This window comes from Orcinus orca, chromosome X (assembly GCF_937001465.1).
Source record: "Orcinus orca chromosome X, mOrcOrc1.1, whole genome shotgun sequence".
Taxonomy (NCBI): Eukaryota; Metazoa; Chordata; class Mammalia; order Artiodactyla; family Delphinidae; genus Orcinus; species Orcinus orca.
Genome location: NC_064580.1, coordinates 113,184,863 through 113,211,107, shown reverse-complemented (window position 1 = coordinate 113,211,107; position 26,245 = coordinate 113,184,863). Strand labels below are relative to the sequence as shown.

General features: G+C 40.4%; 1 protein-coding gene across 24 annotated transcripts in view; it reads right to left on the bottom strand.

Annotated features, from left to right (window-relative positions):
* The window catches only part of ARHGAP36 (Rho GTPase activating protein 36), a 155,241-nt gene that overhangs the window by 119,922 nt on the left and 9,074 nt on the right, over positions 1–26,245 (bottom strand). For 7 of the 24 annotated variants that reach the window (XM_033416204.2, XM_049704377.1, XM_033416207.2 and 4 more), the window contains one exon: positions 3,973–4,039. The exons of 9 other annotated variants lie outside the window; for them this stretch is intronic. In XM_033416204.2, the coding sequence (XP_033272095.1) occupies positions 3,973–4,039 (67 nt within the window). Of the gene's footprint in view, positions 1–3,972; positions 4,040–26,245 lie in introns of those variants that run through there. 8 more of the 24 variants (XM_049704388.1, XM_049704387.1, XM_049704392.1 and 5 more) reach the window with 3 other exon arrangements.

Genomic DNA, 26,245 nt, shown 5'->3' with positions numbered 1-26,245 from the left:
AATTGTGGTAAGCAGCTGAAGTGCCGAGAAAGAAATGTCTAAAACTAACTGCTTACATTAGAAATAAGGAAATGTCTTAAATCAATAGTCTAATTTCCTACCTCAAGAAACTAGAAAAATAAAATATATCCAAAGCAAGGAGAAGAAAGTAAATAATAAATACAAAAAGAGAAATCAATGAAATTGAAAATAAGAAAGCAATAGAGAAAATCAATGAAACAAAAAGCTCTTTCTCTGAAAAGACCAATAAAATCGACAACCATTAACAAGACTGAGAAAGAAAAAAAGAGAAGGTGCAAATTACCAATATCCAGAATAAAACAGGGGACATCATTACACTCCCTGCAAACATCAAAAGAGAATAAGGGAATACTATAAATACCTCTATACATATAAATTTTACAACTTAGATGAAATGGATCAACTACTCAAAAAACACAAACTATCAAAACCAAGTTGAAATAGGCAATCCGAATATACCTATAATTATCAAAGAAACTGAATTCATAATTTGAAACCTCCCCTCCCAGAAAAATTCTCCTACTAAACATTTAAAGAAGAATTAACACTGATTTTACACAATCTCCTTCAAAAAATAGAAGGAGGAATCCTTCCCAATTCATTTTATGAAGCCAATATTACCCTGATACCAAAAACCAGGCAAAGACAGTACAAAAAAAAAAGAAAGAAAGAAAAAGAAAGAAAGAAAAAAAGAAAAGAAAACCAAAGAACAATATCTCTGATGAACCTTGATATAAAAATCCTGAACAGAATATTAGCAAACTGAATCTAAAAATGAATAAAAGGATTATACACCAATAACAAGTGAGAGTTATTCCAGGCATGCGAGGCTAGTTCAATATTTGAAAACCAAATAATATAACTCACCATGTCAATAGGCTAAAGAAGAAAAAGCATATGATTATATAAGTTAATGCATAAAAGACATTTGACAAAATCCTACACCCATTCATGCTAAAAAACTCTTCGAAAAATAGGAATAGAGAGCAAATAACCTACAGATCATTTGCAGGACAACTGATGTGTTTACTATGTTTACTCTTCTAATTGTAGTCTTTTAATCTATGAACACAGTATGTCTCTCAATGTGATATGAGCATGTGCTAAAGAGCATTTACAGAAAACCTACAGCTAACTACACTTAATGATGAAAGACTGAATGCTTCCCTCTAAGCTCAAAAACAAGACAAGGATATGTACTCTCACCATTCTTATCCAACATAGTACTGGAAGTCGTAGCCACTACCATTAAGGCAAGCAAAAGGAATAAAAGGCCTACAGATCAGGAAGGAAGAAATAAAACTGTCCCTATTTGCAGATGACATGGTGGCCTAAGTAGGAAATCCAAGGGAATCCATTTTTAAAACTGCTAAAACTAATAGGTAGCTCAGCAAAGTCACAGGATACAAGATCAACACACAAAAATCAATCGCACTTCTGTATACTAGCAATGAACATGCAGAAACTGAAAATAGAAATACAATACCGCTGGCAGTCACTCCAAGGAAATGCACTTAACGAAAATTGTACAGGATATGTATGTTGAAAATAACAAAATGATAATGAAACAAATTTTTAAAAGAGCGAAATAAATGGAGGGATATACTGTGCTCATGGATTAGAAGACTCACTACACTAAAGTCAGTTCTACCCAAAATGATTTATAGGTTTAATATAATTCTTATAAAAATCCATGCAAAGTTTTATGTAGACTTAACAAAGCTTATTCTAAAATTTATATGGAAAGGTGCAAGCCCTAGAATAGCTAAAACAATCTTGACAAAAAAAAAACAAAGTGGGAGGAATAACTCTACTCAACATTATAGCTACAGCGATCAAGACTGTGTGCATTGGCAGGGGAATAGACACATAGATCAATAGAACTGAACAGAGAACTCAGAAATAGACCCACCCAACTGATTTTTGACAAAATTTCCAAAATGTTTTAATGGAGGAAGGATAAACTTATCAACAAATGATGCTGGAGCCATTGAACATTCATAGGCCAAAAAAAAAAAAAAAACCAATATCAACAACAACAAAAAAACCCTTCAATAAACCTCACACCTTGGGACTTCCCTGATGGTCTAGTGGTTAAGACTGCACGTTTCCAGTACAGGAGACCTGGGGTCAATCCCTGCTCAGGGAAGTAGATCCTGCATGCCACAACTAAAGATAAAGATCCCGCATGCCGCAACTAAAAGATCCCGCCCGCTGCAACTGAAGAGCCCATGTGCCGCAACTAACATGCAGTGCAGCTAAATAAATAATTTTTAAAAATAAATAAAAAAATAAACCTCACACCTTATCCCCCCCCAAAATAAAACCCCACCAAAAACACTCAAAATGGTTCATGATCAAACACCAGTTACCAATGCCAGGAGAGAACTACAGCTTCATAGAAGATAGCGAAGTTCATAACTACGTCAACCACAAGGATCTTGGTATCGGAGTCTTCAAAGAAAACACAATACAGTCAAGCAGTGGTTGGAACAACACTTTACTTACCTAGACAAGTAAGAGCAAGACTAGCTCCAATAGTGGGTGTTGGTCCCTCTCAGCAACCACGGCAGGGAAATTGGCCTACACACACCCCTCATGTCCCCGCAGGGGACAGATATAGCAATGGGGTTGACCAGGTGCCATAGACACACACACTTAGGCAGAAAAAAGGAGTCATATTGAGTCTGAAACAGGGAAACATATTCCCACGCAAGGCAATAAGAATGGCACAGGCTGTGAGGGTTTCTTATCTTTCGGTTAGGAAGTGTTCTAGGTCCAAGGCTCTGAGTGGGCAAGCCTGGGGAGGGGCGACAGGTCAGCAGTGACTGCTCTCCCAACAATGGACTGAAATGTAAAACTATAAAACTTTCCCTAAACATTAAGAGAGAATCTTCAGGGTCTAGAGCTAAGCAAAGATTTATTAGGCCTGACACCAAAAATGCGATCCATAAAAGGAAAAATTGATAGATTAAACTTCATCGAAATAGAAAAGTTTTGCTCTGCACAGGACTCTGTAAGAGGATGAATCAACAAGCTGCTAGGTGGGGGAAAATATTTGCAAACCATATATCTGTCAAAGGACAAGTATTGTGAGTACATAAATAACTCTCGAAACTCAACAGTTAAAACAATCAAATTAGAAGACAGGCAAAATACATGAACAGAGATTTCACTGAGGAGGATACATAGATGGTAAATAAGTACATCAATAGATGGTCAACATCATTAGCCATTAGGGAAATGCAAAATAAATTGCAATGAAATATCACTACCTACCTATCAGAATGACTAAAATTAAAAATAGTTGACAACACCAAATGCTGCCAAGGATACAGGGAAATTGGGTCACTCATATACTACTGGTAGGGATGTAAAATGGTATACTCCGGAAACCCGTTTAGTAGTTCCTCAACATGTTAAATATAGAGTTCCCAAAAGACCCCGTGTTATATAAATGAGTCAAAGATGGCCTCAGTGTATTGGCCCTATGTTGTTTATTTCTTCAAAGCAGGCCAGCACCCACTCTGTCAAAAGCACATCAGTGCCAAGCGCTAATTTTTATACAACCAGATTTTTAGCCATTTTTAGCCTGCTTTGCATATCCCACAAGACTACACCAAACATCTGTTAGCTACAGATTAAAGCCCCCAAGCCACTGTTGTCCTTCAGAGTCCTCTGACCCAGAGAGTCTGCACCATACTGTTGAGCAACATTACCTAGACATGTAAGCTCCATCTCTAATCCTCATCTCCCCTTGAAGTCCCCTTGCCATCCACCACTTAATAAAATAAAAAGGGGGAAATTTGGACCCAGAAACGGATGTTCACAGGAGGAAGATGATGTAAATATGGCCATGTGATGACGTAGGTAGATGGGACTGATATAGCTACAAGCCAAGGATTAATGGCCACCACCAGGAGCTAGGAGGAGACAATAAAAGGTTCTTACCAAGAAAGAGTCCCATAGGGAGCATGGCTCTGCCAACACCTTGATTTTGAACTTCTAGCTTCCAGAACTGTAAGACAATAGATTCCTGTTGTTTTAAGCCACACAGTTTGTGATACTTTGCTATGGCAGCCCTAGCAAACTAATAATCCATGGAATATCACTCAGCAATAAAAGGAAAGAACTACTGATAAACACAACAACTTGGAGAATTATGCTGAGTAAAAAAAACAACAAAAAAGCCAATTCCAAAACGTTACATGCTGTGTAATTCCCTTTATATATCATTTTTGAATGGACAACATTTTAGAAATTAAGGGCTGATTAATGGTGGCCAGGGTTTAAGGACAGGGCAGAGAAGTAGTGTGGGAAGGACGTGGGTATGTCTATAAAAGGGCAACACAAAGAATCTTTGTGGAAATGTTCTGTATCTTGACTGTGGTGGTGGAGACATGAACTTACATATGTGATAAAATTGTATAGAACTTAATACACACACACACAAATAAGTACAACCAAAACTGGTGAAATCAGAATAAAATCAGTGAACTACATGCCAATATCCTGGTTGTGATTTTACACGGTAGATTTACAAAATGTTACCATCTGGAGAATTGAGCAAAGTGTCAGTGGGTCTCGCTGAATTGTTTCTTACAACTGCATGTGACCTACAATTACCTCAATAAAATTTTTCAGTTAAAAGAAAATATCTCTTGGTTGTTAAGAACAGATTTTAAATAGAAAGAGTGACAGAAGGGAGAAAGTTAGGAAACTTTTGCAGAAATCCAAGAGAGAAATGGATGTTGGCTTCAACGAGGAGTATAGCAGTAGGGTTGAAGCAGTATGGAGATGTAGTTGGATTCTGGATATATAGTATTTTGAAGGTAGAACAGAATTTGCTGACAGATGCATGTAGGAAGTGAGAGAAAGAGGAGTGTCAAGGATGACTTCAAGGTTTTAAGGTGGAGAAGGCTGTAGGTGGAGAAGGTTTGGCAGTAGAGTTGGGGGAGGGGATTGAGATAGTAAAGCTAGGGGACTACATATCATCAAGGGAATAATTGTAGATAGAGAAAAGGAAAAAACTAAGAACTGAGACTTCAAAGAAGGTTCTTAAAGCAGGGACTCAAAAAAGGTATCTCAAAAAGTTTAGGTTATCCAACTATGAAAGTATGGAATATCCAAGTGTGTGGGTTCACAGACTAGTTACAATTAGGAGTCTGCAGCACACAAGCTGAAGATTATTGGGCTAGGATATCTTGAGTTGGGGCATGGGCCTCATGATTTGAGTTTATGTGCCACCCAAGAAACCCAGGAGAAAAGTACCCTCCTTCCCCTACACCCACTTCTCCCAAAAATCCCTCAAACGACACAAAACAAAAACCAGCATGTCCAAAGTGGCTGATTTCAAAATCTGTAAAGAAATCCTTGAGTGGGCAGAGATTCGCTGTGTAAATATTGTGAAGAACGACTTCATTCTGCCACCTGATCTTTCCACTGGGAGCTTGGCTGTTTCCCCCAGATCCAGCCTGTCAGTCTTATGGTTGATACAGACTCCAGGAGATGTGCAATCCTGGCTGCCACCCTCCCCATCATGCTTCTCACCCCATCTGTTGGCTGGTTCTTAATTCTCTGTACTAGTATTAGAAGTTCCCTCTGGGAACCCAATTAGGGCGTGCTCACCAAGCAAAACTAATGTGCCCTCTGTAGGAAGTACATACAGCAGTGTTCAACATGTTGGTTTGATGGGACTTGAAGCAGCAAACAGTGTTCCCATAACGCCTGTCACTCCGGGACAGAACCATAGGGGGAGTAGAAATAAGGGAGGAAGGGAGAGAGAATGGGGACACTTTGGGACACAGCTGCCACCTACTGCTGCTCTGCCATGCCTAGAAAAGCAATGAAAGCTGAAGGCAATTGCTCAGTTTGCTCGGCCCCTGGTGAGGCCGCAATATCTCTAAGCCAGTTAGTTACATAGAGGGTGGTAAGGTTGCTCAGTCTGGAGAAGCGAAGCATGGAAAGAGTTAGGGAGGAGACAGGAGCTATTTTCAGTTTTGAGGAACATGGCTGTCACTGCTGGAGACCTGGGAATGAGGTAGAAAACTGGTTTTCTGCATTGTGGCTTCAAACCTCAGACCTAGTAATGTCAGCAGGGTATGGGAGGCAGAGGAAATAGGCTTAGTTGGAGACAAACCTTTCTACAGCCAGAGCCTTCTTGCCTATCAACCTGCCTCTCCATCCCTGGTATAGGTGGTTGGTGCCTTCTAGGGAATTCCATGATTGCAGACATGAGGGGGGAGGTGCAGAGGACCAGAATAATCTGGGACACTGGTCAAAAGCACAGATTCTCAAGTCCCACTCCAGACCTCCTGAAAAAGATTCTCTGTAGGAGGGCTCTGGATATCTGTATTTTAATAAGCTCCCCCAGATGATGCTGATCTGAAGCCTATCCACACAGTAGTTTTTGAAAATCCCTGAGCCAGTGGCCCTTTAAGACCCTTTCCAACTCCAAGAAGCCAGGACTATAGTCTTTAGCCCCAGTGCCAGCCAATGTAGCCTAGAGAGAGTGGGTCTAGGAAGGAGTTGCTTTGCAGAGCCAAGGAAAAGGAGACAAATGTCTCCAAGGAAAAGACTTTCAAGAGGCTCCAGCTCTCCTGGTAAGGGAAGGTACAGGAGTGTCAGGAGTCACACACCACTCCTGCCTTTGGTGACTACATTTTAAGCATTAATAATAGCTCACATGCTCACATATACTGAGAGTCTATTATGTGCCAAACACTTTGCTTAGCACTTTACATTCCTTTTCCTTCCTTATAATAACCCTCTGAGAGAGATATTATTATTGCCCTATGTTATAGAAGAAAAAGCTAAGACTCAAAAAAAAGAAATAAACTTGCCCCAGACCACATGGCTCTTAACCACCATGCTAGGCCTGGGTTGCCTCACTTGAGTAATAAAGGAGCACTGTGGCAAAGGCCTTTTGGATTCATTAAAACTAAAAGAACCACACTCATGATTGTACTCTCAAGTCCCAGGCAGAATTGAAGGGAAGGTTTGGGGATGTCTTGGGTTTTATTAACCTTCAAGTCCTACCTGCTTGATTGTATGGGTGATTGCATACCTCTGTGAAGTGGCTTTTCTGTCTGCCCTGAGTCCCACCACTTTCCTGCCCCCACACCAGGACCCACACTAATCTACAAAGTGCCTTTGTGAAAATTAGAAAAAGGTGTCCCTTCTAATACATGTTGCCCAGTGGGCACAGGGCTTGGAGAGCAGTTTGAGACTTCAGACAAATTAGAAAAGGAGGCACTCTATCTCTCTGAGTGGATGTACCTCTGCATCAGTTGTATAGCTTAGGAAGTGGAGAACGGGCTGGATTACAGCCTCCTTGAACTCCCTTGGCCTTATACCTTTTTACAGGGTCCAATCTGATCAAATCTACACAGCAGACCTTGTGGCCACCCTGCCCAATACTTCCAAAGGTTGCCTAATCTCAGGGAGGTGAGAAAGGAGGGAGCTCCTCACTGAGGGAGACATTGGAGAAGAGAATCAGAAAAGAGCCTACTGATTTCTTGGATGTGTAGATTAACATTTTTTGTCAAAATTGGGAAGGTTCAGTCATTAGCTCTTTGAGTATTCTTTCTGCCCCTTTCTCTCTCTCCTTTCCTTCTGGGATTCCCATTATGCGTATGGTGATACATTTGATAATGTCCCACAAGTCTCTGAAGTTCTGTTCTGTTTTATCATTCTTTTTTCTTTCTGTTCCTCAGACCGTATAATCTTGATTGATCTATTTTCACATTTGCTAATTCTTTCTTTTACCAGCTCAAATCTGCTACTGAGCGCTTCTACTGAACTTTTCACTTAAGTGATTATACATTTCATTTCCATTGTGTTGTTTTTATAATGTCTATCTCCTTATCGATATTTTCCACATAATGAGAAATTATCACCATACCTTCCTTAATTCTTTCCATGTAGTGTCCTTTGCTTTCTTGAACATAGTTATAAAAGTTACTTTAAAGCCTTTGTCTGCTAAGGCCAACACCTGGGGCAACTCAGATACAGTTTCTACTGTCTACGTTTTTTGTTTTAATTTGTTTTAATTTCTCCATCGAATCTGAAAGAGATCCTTGCTGGGTAGAGTCATCTTGGTTGTAGGTTTTTCCCTTTCATCACTTTAAATATGTGCTGCCAGTCCCTTCTGGCTTGCAGAGTTTCTGCTGTGAGATCATCTGTTAACCTTATGGGGGTTCCCTTGTATGTTATTTGTTGTTTTTCCCTTGCTGCTTTTAATATTGGTTCTATTTAATTTTTGATAAATTAATATGTGTCTTGGTGTGTTTCTCCTTGGATTTATCCTGTATGGAACTCTCTGCACTTCCTGGACTTGATTGACTATTTCCTTACCTATATTAGGGAAGTTTTCAACTATAATCTCTTCAAATATTATCTCAGTCCCTTTCTTTTTCTCTTCTTCTTCTGGGACCCCTATAATTCGAATGTTGGTGCATTTAATATTGTCCCAGAGGTTTCTGAGACTGTCCTCAGTTCTCTTCATTCTTTTTTCTGCTCTGCAGTCGTTATTTCCACTATTTCATCTTCCAGGTCACTTATCCGTTCTTCTGCCTCAGTTATTCTGCTGTTGATTCCTTCTAGAGAATTTTTAATTTCATCTATTGTGTTGTTCCTCAGTGTTTGTTTGCTCTTTAGTTCTTCTAGGTCCTTGTTAAACGTTTCTTGTATTTTCTCCATCCTATTTCCAAGATTTTGGATCATCTTTATTCTCATTACTGTGAATTCTTTTTCAGGGAGACTGCCTATTTCCTCTTCATTTGTTTGGTCTGGTGGGTTTTTACCTTGCTCCTTCATCTGCTGTGTGTTTCTCTGTCTTTTCATTTTGCTAAACTTACTGTGTTTGGGGGTCTCCTTTTCACAGACTGCAGGTTCGTAGCTCCCTTTGTTTTTGGTGTCTGTCCCCAGTGGCTAAGGTTGGTTCAGTGGGTCGTGTAGGCTTCCTGGTGGAGGGGACTCGTAGTGCCTGTGTTCTGCTGGATGAGGCTTGAATCTTGTCTTGCTGGTGGGCAGGACCGCATCTGGTGGTGTGTTTTGGGGTGTCTGTGACCTTATTATGATTTTAGGCAGCCTCTCTGCTAATGGGTGGGGTTGTGTTCCTGTCTTGCTAGTTGTTTGGTGTCCAGCAGTGTAGCTTGCTGGTCGGTGAGTGGAGCTGTGTCTTAGCGTTGAGATGGAAATCTCTGGGAGAGCTTTCGCCGTTTGATATTACGTGGAGTGGAGCTGGGAGGTCTCTGGTGGATCAGTGTCCTGAACTCAGCTCACCCCCCTCAGAGGCACAGGCCTGACACCCGGCCGGAGCATCAAGACCCTGTCAGCCACACGGCTTCTCTGGAGGGATCGAATCAGCGCATGTCCCTGGAGCTGGCTGCCCCGGGGCCGCCGCAGTGCTGCAGCACCGGATCTGTGCGTGGTCAGCTTGGCCGGCCCCCACACCCTATTCATTACGTCTTGATGTCCACCAGGTGGCAGCAGAGAATGTGAGAAGCCCATAATCTCTGAGCAAAACTTCCTAAAGACTTTTTATTTTTTTAACATGTTTATTGGAGTATAATTGCTTTATAGTATTGTGTTAGTTTCTGCTGTATAACAAGGTGAATCAGCTATGTGTATACATATATCCCCATATCCCCTCCATCTTGCTTCTCCCTCCCACCCTCCCTATCCCACCCCACTGAGGTGGTCACAAAGCACCGATCTGATCTCCTGGAGCGATGCAGCTGCTTCCCACTAGCTATCTATTTTACATTTGAGTTCTATGGGGGTTTCCTGGAGAACCAAACAAGACTTTTATGGGAGGAGAGATTTTGGTTTTTGTTTGTTTAAAGCCTGCCCCAAAGTACACTACATGGACCATCTTAGCCCATAAGTCAGGTTACAGCCCTGCACATTCTTTTCATTCATGTATTTCTACCTTGCCTCACCCTTCCTTTCAAGCATTTGGGCCAGGAGGCCTTTCTTTTAAGACAAAGTGTCCCCCTGACACACTTTCAAAAGGTTCTCTAAATCTTCTAAATCCCTTTGGCTTCGAGACAGCCTCTCTGCCTGCATTTCCAACCTCTCCCTGTTTTCTCAGTCACTAGCTGGTACTTCCTGGAAGATGTCCCATTGAAGACATTTCTATGAGGTTGGGAGGGCAGAAGGGAGTATTGGTTAGCTATGTTTGGCTAGATTTACAAGGCGCCTTGACTCTGGAATCCTCAAAATTCTAGACTTTGGGCATTTTATCTTATACAGTAGAACATTATTGGAATAAAATGTTATCCAAAGATAAGGCAGATAATGAGTGAGGTTCAAAGTGGAGGGAGAGGATTAAGAAGAGAAAAGAGCTCTGAGGAAAAGAGGTGGATAGACAGTGCATAATATACATCAGTTTCCACAATTGTAAAATGGGGAAAATAACAGTTGCTATCACATAAGGTTATCCTAATGAATAAAAGAGTTATTCCTGTAAAAACACTTGTGAAAGCACCTGGCATGTAGAAAGCGCTATCTTTAATTTATATAATTGTAGGACTACAATTGTCTTATTATTACCAGTCCTTCGTCACACTGCAGCCCTCCAGAGCGGGTGCTTTAGGAGACTAACCCTTTCCTGGTTCTCAGTCACTTCAGTGACTCCAGATTCCTACCACCCTGAATTCTTTCTGACACACCACAGGATCTGTGACATCCTCCTCTAAGATGTCCTTGTTGATTAACCCCCACTTTTAGCTAAAATCAGTGAGCACCAAGGGGGTTGGTGATGAATCAGTAAAGAGGTATCTCAAAGAGCCAACATACAGCATATTTGTGGGACCAGTACACTGGTGGATATCAGAGTGAACAATTTTTAGCACCAACAAGAGAGCTAGGGCTTTCTCCCCAATTCGATTTCCCCTCTTCTTTCCTCACAGTAGCTCTAGCCATTGGACTCTGCAGTAGCTTTCCAAGCTGGCCTGAGTGATTATTTCCTCACCCAACCACACTATGTCATCATACGCTGTTTTCTGTGATTTGATGGATATTTATTTCTAGGAGGATGGGAAACAAAATGTTTGAGGTCATATAGTGCAAACCATTATTTTATAGAAAAGGCTTCAACCCAGAGATGGGAGTGGACTTGCTTAAAGTCACAATGCTAGCATGTTTATTTCTTCCAAAAATTCTAGGCCCCTTGAGGGCAGGGACCATGATTTCTAATTGATTTCTATTTCTCTCTACATAGCATCTTACATGGTGGAAAGCTAATGATATTGTAAATATCAACTTGTCAAAGTCAGAAGACTTGGGCTGTGAGAAGACATCACTTACTAACTGCATAATCTAAGTTGAGTCAACACACTCCTTAGACTTTGTTTTTACCTCTGTGAAATGGAATTAATTGTCTCTGACTCTTCTTCACAGAACGTGGTAAGAACAAAGAGAATGGGCATAGAAGTTACTTATAATCTATGAAGTGTCAGCCAAACTGAGGCACTTAATAGGTCTGAGCTAGGCATAAAGAAAATACCAAATATATGCTCTCTAAATGAGTGGAAACCTTCTGCCATAGAGCCACCAGCAGAGTAGCCAGGACTTCAGAAGGCAACGTGTCCAGAGTCTTGGATAACTGCATCTCCCTTTCCTACCTTGAGAAAGCTATACAAGAGCAGCACCCCACCCCTAGTTTTCCTGAGACACAGGACCTATTGTCCCAAACCTACCCTGACTTGCACTCTCATTGTCTGCAACCGCTTTCACCTTTTCAGCTTTCCAGGTTCTTTAAATCCTTCTCAGGGAGTGAGGTTATACACTACGACCAAAATTCCTGTTCATAGTAGCCCCTCAGGAACTGGCCCCTCCCTACCTCTTCACTATTTACTAGCATGCACTAAGGACAACTGCACTGCACAATTCTGGGCTGAAGGGCGGTGAGAACGATGATGGTTGCCATTATCCTTGTGGTCTAGGTGACTAGTGCCCTCTGGTGCACAACTCTAGGAATACAATGTGACTGGTGCCAGCTGCACGTACTCTCCATTCCCATCTCTATGCCCAACACAGGCTACTTCCTTTGCTTCGAATGTCCTATTCCTCTCCTCTCCACTCATTCAAACCATCCCCATCCACTGAGGACCTGTTCGACTTCTAACTGCTCCATGGAGCTTTCTCTAGCTCAAGTTGACACCTTCCTTCCATGAACACCTGACATGTGGAAAGTGCTATCCTAATTTATATACAGATAGACCTAGGAGATATTGCAGGTTCAGTTCCAGACCACCGCAATAAAGCAAATATCGCAATAAAGGAGGTCACATGATTTTTTTTGTTTTCCAGTACATATTAAAGTTATGTTTACACTAGATTGTAGTCTATTAAGTTTGCAATATGCATATTTGTCTAAAAAACTACATACCTTAATTTAAAAATTTTTACTGCTAAAAAATTCCAAAACAATTACAATAGTAACATCAAAGATCACAGATCACCGTAACAAATATAATAATAATGAAAATATTTGAAATATTGCAAGAATTACCAAAATGTGACACAGAGATATGAAATGAGCAAATGCTGTTGGAAAACTGGTGCCAACAGAGTTGCTCAATGCAATAGCTGTGAAGCACAATAAAGTGAAGCGCAATAAAACTAGGTATGCCTGCAATTGTAGTACTACACTTATCTTACTATTAGCAGTCACAGTGAAGTCCTCCAGACAAAATGCTAAACCCTTCCTGGCTCTCAGTCACTTCAGTCTTAAGATTCTTATTTACTACCCACCCTTAAAGTTAGCATCCCACAATTTAACATGTTTAAATGTCCTCTAGTTTCTTCATGTGCTTTAGTCTTCTTAATTGTAAGTATTATAGGGCAGAGACCATGTCTTAGAGTCCTCCTAGTGTAGAGATTAATATAAATAGCATTACAGGAATAATAAGAGCTACTATTTATTGAGCACTTATGGTGCATCAGGCACATCAAATGACACACGTTTTAAATCAATATATGTCATTCAATCCTCATAGCAACCTTGCAAGGCAGGTACTATTATTCATTTTTCACAGACGAGAAAATTGAGGTTAAGAGAGGCAAGTTGACTTGCCCACACCTACAACCACTCAGTAGCAGCCTGGCTCCAGAGCTCACTCTAAACCATTATCTTATTGTTTCCCAAAATGTGGTCTGCATAAATCACCTGCATTAGAATCACTTCAGGTGCATATAGCAAACCGTTGCACCCCATGTCAGCTGAGCTGAATCAGAATCTCTGAGGATAGGCTCCAGAAATATTTGAGATTTTATCTAGGTAGCTGGTATTAGATTAAGTTTGAGAACCAATGTACTATACTTAACACGTACAAGCTAATTGACACAGAATCGTGCATGTAAATGCATACTCATGCACACATGTAAATAACAACATACCCAACAACACATAATATTTTATATCAGAGTGGTCCTGAGGGATCAGTGAGGGAAAGTATCCTTTGAGCCTGCTTTTCCAGCCTAACCATCAGATTACAAAACCACATAATGAATTTTACATTCCTGCCTCCGTAGGAAAAATGGGTATAAAAATATCTTGGCCTTGCTGGATCTTGGCAGTGGAGGGTGGCTGGCTGGCTGGCTGGCTACCCAGACCCACAGCCCATCCTACCCACACCCCCCCCCCGACACACACACAATGTCTAAGAATCTGTTCGTTAGGTTATGCCATAAGCCAGTTTCAAAAGAAAGGGAAGGTGCAAAAGAGACACAGGTATATCAAAATTTTTGTGTGGCTAATTCTTAGCTGTGTGGACTTGAATAAGTTATTTAATCTCTCTCACTTCAGCTTTGTCATCTGTAAAATTGAGATGATAATAACAACAGTAGCCATTTCATAATATAGTTATGAAGGTTAAATAACCTAGTACATTTAAAGAGCTTGGAGTCTAAGTGTTAGAAGAAGAGATTGACAAGTTGTACTCGATATTAGTATAGTAGTATTGCCAGGTTTTGAGCTTAGCATCCAGACCCTGTTTCCAGCTGGATTACAAGTGGGTCTTTAGATGGAGGACCCTGGAGAGTTTGTCAATATGGCGTGGAAGAATATGTTTTTGGATATGAAACTGGGATGGAAGAAAAAATAAAGATATTAGGAGGAGCTTCAAGATGGCGGAAGAGTAAGACGTGGAGATCACCTTCCTCCCCACAAATACATCAGAAATACATCTACATGTAGAACAACTCCTACAGAACACCTACTGAATGCTGGCAGAAGACCTCAGACCTCTCAAAAGGCAAGAAACTCCCCACGTAGCTGGGTAGGGCAAAAGAAAAAAGAAAAAACGGACACAAAAGAATACAGACGGGACCTGCACCAGTGGGAGGGAGCTGTGAAGGAGGAAAGGTTTCCACACACTAGAAGCCCCTTCTCAGGTGGAGACTGTGGGTGGCGGAGGGGGGAGCTTCGGAGCCACGGAGAAGAGCACAGCAACAGGGGTGCGGAGGGCAAAGAGGAGAGATTCCCACACAGAAGATCTGTGCCGACCGGCACTCACCAGCCCAAGAAGCTTGTCTGCTCACCCGCCACGACGGGCGGGGCTGGGAGCTGAGGCTTGGGCTTCCATCAGTCGGAGCGCAGGGAGAGGACTGGGGTTGGTGGCGTGAACACAGCCTGCAGGGGGTTAGTGCACCACGGCTAGCCGGGAGGGAGTCCGGGAAAAAGTCTAGAGCTGCCGAAGAGACGAGACTTTTTCTTGCCTCTTTGTTCCCTGGTGCGCAAGCAGAAGGGATTAAGAGTGCCGCTTAAAGGAGTTCCAGAGACGGGAACGAGCCACGGCTATTAGCGTGGACCTCAGAGATGGGCATGAGACGCTAAGGCTGCTGCTGCCGCCACCAAGAAGCCTGTGTGCAAGCGCCCCTCCTGGGAGCCTGTGCAGCCCGTCACTGCCAGGGACAACTTTCCCGGGAGAGTTCTACACAGCACCTCAGGCTGGTGCAACGTCATGCCGGCCTCTGCCGCCGCAGGCTCGCCCCGCATCCGTACCCCTCCCTCCCCCCGGCCTGAGTGAGCCAGAGCCCCCGAATCAGCAGCTCCTTTAACCCCGTCCTGCCCGAGGGAAGAAGAGACACCCCGCAGGTGACCTACACGCAGAGGCGGGGCCAAATCCAAAGTTGAACCCCGGGAGCTGTGCGAACAAAGAAGAGAAAGGGAAATCTCTCCCAGCAGCCTCAGGAGCAGCGGATTAAATCTCCACAATCAACTTGATATACCCTGCATCTGTGGAATACCTGAATAGACAACGAATCATCGCAAATTGAGGAGGTGGACTCTGGGAGCAAATATATATATATATTTTTCTCTTTTCGTGAGTGTGTATGTGTATGCTTCTGTGTGTGATTTTATCTGTATAGCTTGCTTTTACCATTTGTCCTAGGGTTTTGTCTGTCCGCTTTTTTTTTCTTTAATTACTTAAAAAAATTTTGTTCTTAATGATTATTATTTAGTTTTTACATTAATAACTTTTTAAATTTTATTTTACTTTATTTTATTTTATCTTCTTCTTTCTTTCTTTCTTTTCTCCCTTTTATTATGAGCCGTGTGAAAGACAGGCTCTTGGTGCTGCAGCCAGGAGTCAGTGCTGTGCCTCTGAGGTGGGAGAGCCAACTTCAGGACACTGGTCCACAAGAGACCTCCCAGCTCCACGTAGTATCAAACAGCAAAAATCTCCCAGAGATCTTGATCTCAACACCAAGACCCAGCTCCACTCAACGACCAGCAACCTACAGTGCAGGACACCCTATGCCAAACAACTAGCAAGACAGGAACACAACCCCATCCATTAGCATAGAAACTGCCTAAAATCATAATAAGGCCAAAGACACCCCAAAACACAGCACCAGACGTAGACCTGCCCACCAGAAAGACAAAATCGAGCCTCATCCAGCAGAACACAGGCACTACTCCCCTCCACTAGGAAACCTACACAACCCACTGAACCAAACGTAGCCACTGGGGAGAAACACCAAAAACAATGGAAACTACGAAGCTTCAGCCTGCGAATAGGCAATCCCAAACACAGTAAGATAAGCAAATAAGAAGACAGAGAAACACACAGCACATGAAGGAGCAAGGCAAAAAACCACCAGACCTAACAAGTGAAGAGGAAATAGGCAGTCTCCCTGAAAAAGAATTCAGAATACTGATAGTAAAGATGATCCAAAATCTTAGAAATAGAATGGGAAAAATGCAGCAAACTTTTAACAAGGACTTAGAAGAACTAAAGAGCAAACAAACAGTGATGAACAACACAATAAATGAAATAAAAAATTCTCTAGAAGGAATCAATAGCAGAATAACTGAGGCAGAAGAACAGATAAGTGACCTGGAAGATAAAATAGTGGAAATAACTACTGCAGAGCAAAATAAAGAAAAAAGCATGAAAAGAATTGAAGACAGTCTCAGAGACCTCTGGGACAACATTAAATGCACCAACATTTGAATTATAGGGGTCCCAGAAGAATAGGAGAAAAAGAGAAGGACTGAGAAAATATTTGAAGAGACTATAGTTGAAAACTTCCCTAATATGGGAAAGGAAATAGTTAATCAAGTCCAGGAAGCACAGAGAGTCCCATACAGGAGAAATCCAAGGAGAAACACGCCAAGACACATATTAATCAAACTATCAAAAATTAAATAGAAAGAACAAATATTAAAAGCAGCAAGGGAAAAACAACAAATAACGCATAAGGCAATCTCCATAAGGTTAACAGCTGATCTTTTAGCAGAAACTCTGCAAGCCAGAAGGGACTGGCAGGACATATTTAAAGTGATGAAGGAGAAAAACCTACAACCAAGATTCCTCTACCCAGCAAGGATCTCATTCAGATTTGACAGAGAAATTAAAAGCTTTACAGACAAGCAAAAGCTAAGAGAATTCAGCACCACCAACCCAGTTTACAACAAATGCTTGGAACTTCCCTACGCAGGAAAGGCAGGAAACACAAGAGAAGGAAAAGACCTACAATAATAAACCCAAAACAATAAAGAAATTGGTAATAGGAACATACATATCGATAATTACCTTAAATGAAAATGGATTAAATGCTCCAACCAAAAGACATAGACTGGCTGAATGGATCTAAAAACAAGACCCATATATATGCTGTCTACAAGAGACCCACTTCAGACCTTGGGACACATACAGACTGAAAGTGAGGGAATGGAAAAAGATATTCCATGCAAATGGAAATCAAAAGAAAGCTAGAGTAGCAATTCTCATGTCAGACAAAATAGACTTTAAAACAAAGACTATTACAAGAGACAAAGAAGGACACTACATAATGATCAAGGGATCAATCCAAGAATATATAACAATTTTAAATATTTATGCACTGAACATAGAAACAACTCAATACATACGGCAAATACTAACAGCCATAAAAGGGGAAATCGACAGGAACACAATCATAGTAGGGGACTTTCACACCCCACTTTCACCAATGTACAGATCATCCAAAATGAAAATAAACAAGGAAACACAAGCTTTAAATGATACATTAAACAAGATGGACTTAATTGATATTTATAGGACATACCATCCAAAAAGAACAGAATACACATTCTTCACAAGTGCTCATGGAACATTCTCCAGGATACATCATATCTTGGGTCACAAATCAAGCCTTGGTAAATTTAAGAAAATTGAAATCGTATCAAGTATCTTTTCCGACCAGAACACTATGACACTAGATATCAATTACAGGAAAAAATCTGTAAGAAATACACATACATGGAGGCTAAACAACACACTACTTAATAACCAAGAGATCACTGAAGAAATCAAAGAAGAAATTAAAAAAATACCTAGAAACAAATAACAATGAAAACACAACGACCCAAAACCTATGGGACGCAGCAAAAGCAATTCTAAGAGGGAAGTCTATAGCAAGAAAATCCTACCTTAAGAAACGAGAAAAATCTCAAAAAACAACCTAACCTTACACCTAAAGCAATTAGAGAAAGAAGAACCAAAAAACCCCAAAGTTAGCAAAAGCAAAGAAATCATAAAGATCAGATCAGAAATAAATTAAAAAGAAATGAAGGAAACGATAGCAAAGATCAACAAAACTAAAAGCTGCTTCTTTGAGAAGATAAACAAAATTGATAAACCATTAGCCAGACTTATCACGAAAAAAAGGGAGAAGACTCCAATCAATAGAATTAGAAATGAAAAAGGAGAAGTAACAACTGACACTGCAGAAGTACAAAGGATCATGAGAGATTACTACAAGCAACTCTATGCCAATAAAATGGACAACCTGGAAGAAACGGACAAATTCTTAGAAAAGCACAACCTTTGGAGACTGAACCAGGAAGAAATAGAAAATATGAACAGATCAATAACAAGCACTGAAATTGAAACTGTGATTAAAAATCTTCCAACAAACAAAAGCCCAGGACCAGATGGCTTCACAGGCGAATTCTATCAAACATTTAGAGAAGAGATAACAACTATCCTTCACAAACTCTTCCAAAATATAGCAGAGGGAGGAACACTCCCAAACTCATTCTATGGGGCTGCCATCACTCTGATACCAAAACCAGACAAAGATGTCACAGAGAAAGTAAACTACAGGCCACTATCACTGATCAACATATATGCAAAAATCCTCAACAAAATACTAGCAAACAGAATTCAACAGCACGTTAAAAGGATCATACACCATGATCAACTGTGGTTTAACCCAGGAATGCAAGGATTCTTCAATATACGCAAATCAACCAACAAGATACACCATATTAACAAATTGAAGGAGAAAAATCATATGATCATCTCAATAGATGCAGAGAAAGCTTTCGACAAAATTCAACACCCATTTATGATAAAAAAAAAAAAACCCTCCAGAATGTAGGCACAGAGGGAACTTACCTCAACATAATACAGGCCATATATGACAAACCCACAGCAAACATTGTCCTCAATGGTGAAAAACTGAAACCATTTCCACTAAGATCAGGAACAAGACAAGGTTGCCTACTCTCACCACTATTATTTGACATAGTTTTGGAAGTTTTAGCCACAGCAATCAGAGAAGAAAAATAAATAAAAGGAATCCAAATCGGAAAAGAAGAAGTAAAGCTGTCACTGTTTGCAGATGACATTATACTATATAAAGAGAATCCTAAAGATGCTACTGGAAAACTACTAGAGCTAATCAATGAATTTGGTAAAGTAGCAAGATACAAAATTAATGCACAGAAATCTCTTGAATTCCTATACACTAATGATGAAAAATCTGAAAGTGAAATTAAGAAAACACTCCCGTTTACCTTCGCAACAAAAAGAATAAAATATCTAGGAATAAACCTACCTAAGGAGACAAAAGATCTGTATGCAGAAAATTATAAGACACTGATGAAAGAAATTAAAGATGATACAAATATATGGAGAGATATACCATGTTCTTGGATTGGAAGAATCAACATTGTGAAAATTACTCTACTGCCCATAGCAATCTACCGATTCAATGCAATCCCTATCAAACTACCACTGGCATTTTTCACAGAATTAGAACAAAAATTTTCACTCTTTGTATGGAAATACAAAAGGCCCCGAATAGCCAAAGCAATCTTGAGAACGAAAAACAGAGCTGGAGGAATCAGGCTCCCTGACTTCAGACTATACTACAAAACTACAGTAATCAAAACAGTATGGTACAGGCACAAAAACAGAAATATAGATCAATGGAACAGGATAGAAAGCCCAGAGATAAACCCACGCACATATGGTCACCTTATCTTTGATAAAGGAGGCAGGAATGTAGAGTGGAGAAAGAACAGCCTATTCGATAAGTGGTGCTGGGAAAACTGGACAGGTACATGTAAAAGTATGAGATTAGATCACTCCCTAACACCATACACAACAATAAGCTCAAAATGGATTAAAGACCTAAATGTAAGGCCAGAAACTATCAAACTCTTAGAGGAAAACATAGGCAGAACACTCTATGACATAAATCACAGCAAGATTCTTTTTGACCCACCTCCTAGAGAAATGGAATTACAAACAAAAATAAACAAATGGAACCTGATGAAACTTAAAAGCTTTTGCACAGCAAAGGAAACCATAAACAAGACGAAAAGACAACCCTCAGAATGGGAGAAAATATTTGCAAATGAAGCAACTGACAAAGGATTAATCTCCAAAACATACAAGCAACTCATGCAGCTCAATGTCAAACAAACAAACAACCCAATCCAAAAATGCGCAGAAGACTTAAATAGACATTTCTCCAAAGAAGATATTGCCAACAAACACATGAAAGAATGCTCAATGTCATTAATCATTAGAGAAATGGAAATCAAAACTACAATGAGATATCATCTCACACCAATCAGAATGGCCATCATCAAAAAATCTAGAAACAATAAATGCTGGAGAGGGTGTGGAGAAAAGGGAACCCTCTTGCACTGTTGGTGGGAATGTAAATTGATACAGCCACTATGAAGAACGGTATGGAGGTTCCTTTAAAAACTAAAAATAGAACTACCATACGACCCAGCAATCCCACTTCTGGGCATGTACCCTGAGAAAACCAGAATTCAAAAAGAGTCATGTTCCAAAATATTCATTGCAGCTCTATTTACAATAGCCAGGACATGGGAGCAACCTAAGTGTCCATCAACAGATAAATGGATAAAGAAGATGTGGCACATATATACAATGGAATATTACTCAGCCATAAAAAGGAATGAAACTGAGTTATTTGTAGTGAGGTGGATGGACCTAGAGTCTGTCATACAGAGTGAAGTAAGTCAGAAAGAGAAAAACAAATACCATATGCTAACACATATATATGGAATTTAAAAAAAAAAGAAAATAAATGTCAGAAGAACCTAGGGGCAAGCCGGGAATAACGATGCAGACCTACTAGAGAATGGACTTGAGGATATGGGGAGGGGGAAGGGTAAGCTGGAACAAAGTTAGAGAGTGGCATGGACATATATACACTACCAAACGTTAAATAGATAGCTAGTGGGAAGCAGCTGCATAGCACATGGAGATCAGCTCAGTGTTTTGTGACCACCTAGAGGGGTGGGATAGGGAGTGTGGGAGGCAGGGAGATGCAAGAGGGAAGAGATATGGGGACATATGTATAACTGATTCACTTTGTTATAAAGCAGAAAGTAACACACCGTTGTAAAACTATTATACTCCAATAAAGATGTTAAAAAAATTAAATTAAATTTTAAAAATAAAGATATTATTTTGCTTACCACTTCCTCTCCTGTCATAATAAGTTATTATTATTTATTTTATGATATGTAGATTTGCTGCCAAAAAAAAATTCAGTGTCCTGACAGCTCAATTTCTCACTTTCAAGTCAAGCCTCATATATACAAGCCAGGGTGGCATATAGAGTAGTCAGGAAAGGAACAAGGCACCCTCGTTTGGGTCAGGTCTACCTAATTTTCAACTTTACCCGCTTATAGATTATGAGAGTGGCACATACTATATTAGGTCTAAGTAAGGACACTGTTCCCAGTTATTACATTCAGTTTCTCTGGTCTAGGCAAATACTTTGTAAAGGTGTTTCATATTTTCTATTGAATTTGTTTCTAAGAAAAAATTCATCTTATTTCTATTATAGATCCCAGTTAATTAAAGATGTATATTGTAAACTCTAGGAAACCACTGAATTTTTAAAAAGAGGTACAAATTAAAAGCCAATAGTAGAGGTAGAATGGAATAAAATGCTCAATTTTTAAAAAGTGTAAAAATTTTGAAGTCAAAGAAGAAATGGAATAAATAGAAAACAGCTAGCATGATGGTACATTTCAAGCAAACTATATCAATAATTACAATAAGTGCAAGTTGTCTAAATATACCGCTTAAAAGACACAGATTTTTCACATAGAATAAAAAAGCAAGACACAACTATGTCCTCTACAAGAAACCTACTTTTAAATTAAAAGACCCATATAGGGTAAAAGTAAAGGAAAAAAAATCAGTGTTTTCATTCCCTGGCCTTGGCAGATGTTGCTCGGTGTTGGATAAAGTGAGGAAGGTGACATCAGAACAAGACAGCAAGGAGAAAAGAATATACATGTCTAAAATTCCTCATACAAAACCCTTAGAGTTTGACATTTTCTGAAATTCAGAATTTGGGGTATTTTGGACAGGCAATATGGTGAATATATGGTATATTATATAATACCCCCGGGGGCTGTTACAAACACATTAGTATTTCATAGTGAAATGGATAGTCACATAAACAGGTTAAATAAAGACTATACATAGCCTCATATCAATTCAGGTCAAGTTTTGCTGCCTATGAGTTTTGGTGGCAAACTTATGAAAACTTATGGTTTTTAGAGATTACTGAATTTTGGAATTATAGATAATGGATCATGGTCCATATTCAGGTCAGTCAAGGAGGAGCAAAAGAAAAGTGAGACCCACAAATGAAGCCATGCTGAAGCCTCCTTGGTTTTGGGATACAGGTCCATTCTTCACTTTTTCCAGCCAGAGACAGCACTTGTCCTCCAGCCTGAAGCCCCCGAAGTGCACAGTACTTTGAGTGTAGGGTTGTGGATCACTTAAGGCAAAGTTATGCCCACTGTACATGCAGAGAACATGACCTTAGGATAGAAGCACTGTGTACATTATGGCCAAGTGCTGACCATGGCTGGCATCAGGAACGACTAGAACAGAACAGCTCTGATGTGCTCTTTTAATATACTGAATTCATGCACAAGATTTTATCTGGAGAAAGGGTACTGAACTATAGCCAAAAAATATGTGTCAACCATAGCATTGAAAAGTACATTGGATTGTTCCATTGAAATTTGCTAAGAGAGTAGAACTTAAATATTCTCAGTAAAGAAAGAAAGAGAGGGGGAGAGAGAGAGAGAGGGAGGGAGGGAGGGAGGGAGGGAGGGAGGGAGGGAAGAAGGAAGGAAGGAAGGAAGGAAGGAAGGAAGGAAGGAAATACGTGAGGTGACTGATATGTTAACTCATATATCTAACCATCATGTTGTACACTTTAAATATCTTACAATTTTATCTGTCAATTATACCTCAATAAAGCTGGAAAATAGAAAAAGAAAGAAAAGTGGCTTAATTTTATTCTATTGGAGTTTGTAGACGTGTAGATTCATGCATTTCATCAAATTAGGGAAGTTTTTGGCCATTATTGCCTCTAATATTCTTTCTACCCCTTCCTCTCTTCTCTCCTAGGACTCCCATTGTGATTGTGTTGGTCTTGATGCTGTCCCATAGGTCCAGTAGGAGCTTACTCAGCCATATCGAAGGCAGAAATATAATTAATTCCTCTTGACCTCAGCATATAAACTTCCTAGGGGAATATGTGGATGTCTGATATAATGTAGATAAGCCAAGTCATAAGCAGACAGTGGAAATGATGGAAAGTTGGCGGTAAGCTTCATAGAAATACAGTTGGCAGGGCTGGTCCTTAGATACAGACAAAAATATGGAAGCCTACTTCAGCGACCATCAACCTTTTTTCCACTCCTACATTCGTCACATGCATAATACACCATCAGTAATTCTCATTTTATATTTAGTGATTCTCACGGACGGGGTGCCCTACAGCGCATCTACCCCATGGAGCTTATGGTATGCCCCCTTCTGTGCACTCTCAGTCCCTCACAGGTTTAAATCACTGTAATGAATGGCATAGTGGAAGCCTCACATATTTCTACCACTAAATCCTTCCCGACATCAGCCTGCAGCAAAGTCCACAATGTCCATCAAAAGTCATTCCTGGAGGCTGAGGTATTCTGAGGCAGCATGATAAACCAGGAAAAACTTCAGCTGAGGGTTGGACATATTTAGGTTCTAATCTCACCTCTGCCAGGTATTAGCTGTGTGACTTTGAGAAAAATCACTTAACCTCTCTGAACGTATTTCCTCAACTGTAAAAGGGGGAAAATAGTAATATGAACAACTCTGCAGAGTTGTTGTGGGAATTAAATGAAATGAAGTTTATCAAGTCAAGGGGTGAAGGTGAGATGCAAATCTTACAAACTTAATACAGGCCAAGTAGTGGCATGCAAAGAGCATAGCATGGAGTAAGGTAAAACTGGATCTGAAAGCTGGCTCTGCATTTACCAGCTGTGTGACCCTGTTAGTCTCTTAATTAGCTTAACTGGTTTCCTCATCTGTATAATGGTGATAAGAACACTTATCATAAAGGACAGTCATTAAGATTTAATGGGAGAATGTGAGTGAAAAAAAATGTGTGAATGCTTTCCACAGATAATTTTTGAGCATATGGGAGTATGATGGAGATCAGTGTAGTGTGGGGAAAGGTAGGGGAATACTTTAGAAAGAGTGCTCAGGAAAGCCCATTACTGGCACTAAGAAGGTGATGGAAGAACTTAGCAAATGGGAGTTTCCATCCTTTGCAAATTTTTAAAACTTGCACTACTTCCACCCAGACAACTTTTAAAAGGTTCTCTCCTTCAAAAAGCACATATCCACTTCCCTGGGGTACAGCTTCCTATTGACCAGTTTCTTCCTTTCACCTCAGTCTCATGTCTTGCCCCTCCAAAGCATAAAACTCTGAGACAGCAAGGACACTGCTGGTCCTGATTCAGTAATCAGCCTCTTTCCATGTTTCCTTCCTTGAATCATGCCTATTTTGTTTGTAGGAGTCCTCTTCTTTTTTTAAAACTTCTTTTTATGATAACTTTATTCAGATATAATTAACAAACCACTATCACTGACCACAGGCTGAAGAGCAGGTCTCTTAATTCTGGTCAGAGACCAAGCTGCTAACACTGAATACAATTCCTGTGTTTAACCCTGGGCTCCAACCACATACCTAACCTAAGACATAGCCTGAATCCCTAACTCTGGACTTGGAGACTTAACCCTAATTTCAGACTGAAACCTTAACCACGGTCCCACATAGGGACCTCAATTCTATCCATAAACTGAGCCTCTTTCTGGCCATACTCCAAGGCCTTAACTCTGATTAAATTGAGTCCCTAGTCACATACTCACTGGCTATGTCTGGTCCAAGACTAAGTAGTGTAGTTATGACCAGTCCCAGAATGAGTCTCTAACCTTGATCTCCTATTGAACCTTAACTGTGGCTACTGATAAGCCCTTAATTGGTGATACAGAGATCCAACCTATGATCAGACATAGCCTCTAAACCTGTCCCAGGCTGAGTCTCAAGCTTGAGCTACAAACTGTGACCTAACTCTGGGATATACTTAATATCCTCCACTGACCACAAAATGAGTGCTCAGCATACGTACTGACCGAGCTCTAACCCTGACCACAAACTGAGGCTCTAACTCGGTCACAGCCTGAGATCTGATCTTGGAAACCTACCCAGCTACAATTTCCACCGACTTAGCACTAACCAGAAAATGACCCCAATATTGGCAACAGAATGACTACTAAACTTGGCCTCATACAGAAACAAAAACATGTACAGAGACTGAACTCTAAACTTGGCCAAAGACTGTGCCTTAATCCTGGCCAAGAAGTGAAACCAAATCTTCTTCAAAGCTTGAGGATATAGTCCAACCACATCTTATGTCCTAATCCTGTTCACAGATAGAACCCTGAACACAGCCACAGCCTGAGACTTAACTCTGTTCATAGATCAAGTTCTAAACCTGGCCAGATACTGAGTTCATAAATCTGACTATGGAATAATCCACTGAACCTGAGCCCCATCAATGGCCACTGATTTTGCCCCTAAATCTTATAGCCTCTAACTGCTTAGCAACTCAGTTTCCGGTCACAGACTGAATTCTTAACTCTCATCACAGACTGAGCCCATAAGACTTAACCTCTAGCCTGAGTTTTCACCCTGAAAATAAAACTTACGCTCCCAAAATGGCTAATGACTGATCCTGAATCTTTGGGGTAGACTGAACCTATCTCTGGCGAAATGCGAGCCCCAGACTGAATCCCAACTCCGACCACAGCTTTAACCTTAATCCTAGCCACAGACACAGCCAACACCAGAAACTGAACGGTTCACCAAAACTTAGCAAAGACTGAACCCAAACTTTGAATAGGAATTAAGGACCAAAAAACCCAAATATTTTTCTTAGTCTTTGCCGAAAACCTAACAAGAGATTAATTTTAACCCTGAGCACAGATACAACTCACCATGGTAAAGGGCGCACCATGGGAGCTCTATTGCTGGGTACATTCTGAGCACTGCCCTGGGACAAAGACTGTAAATCCTGCCCATAATCTGAGAC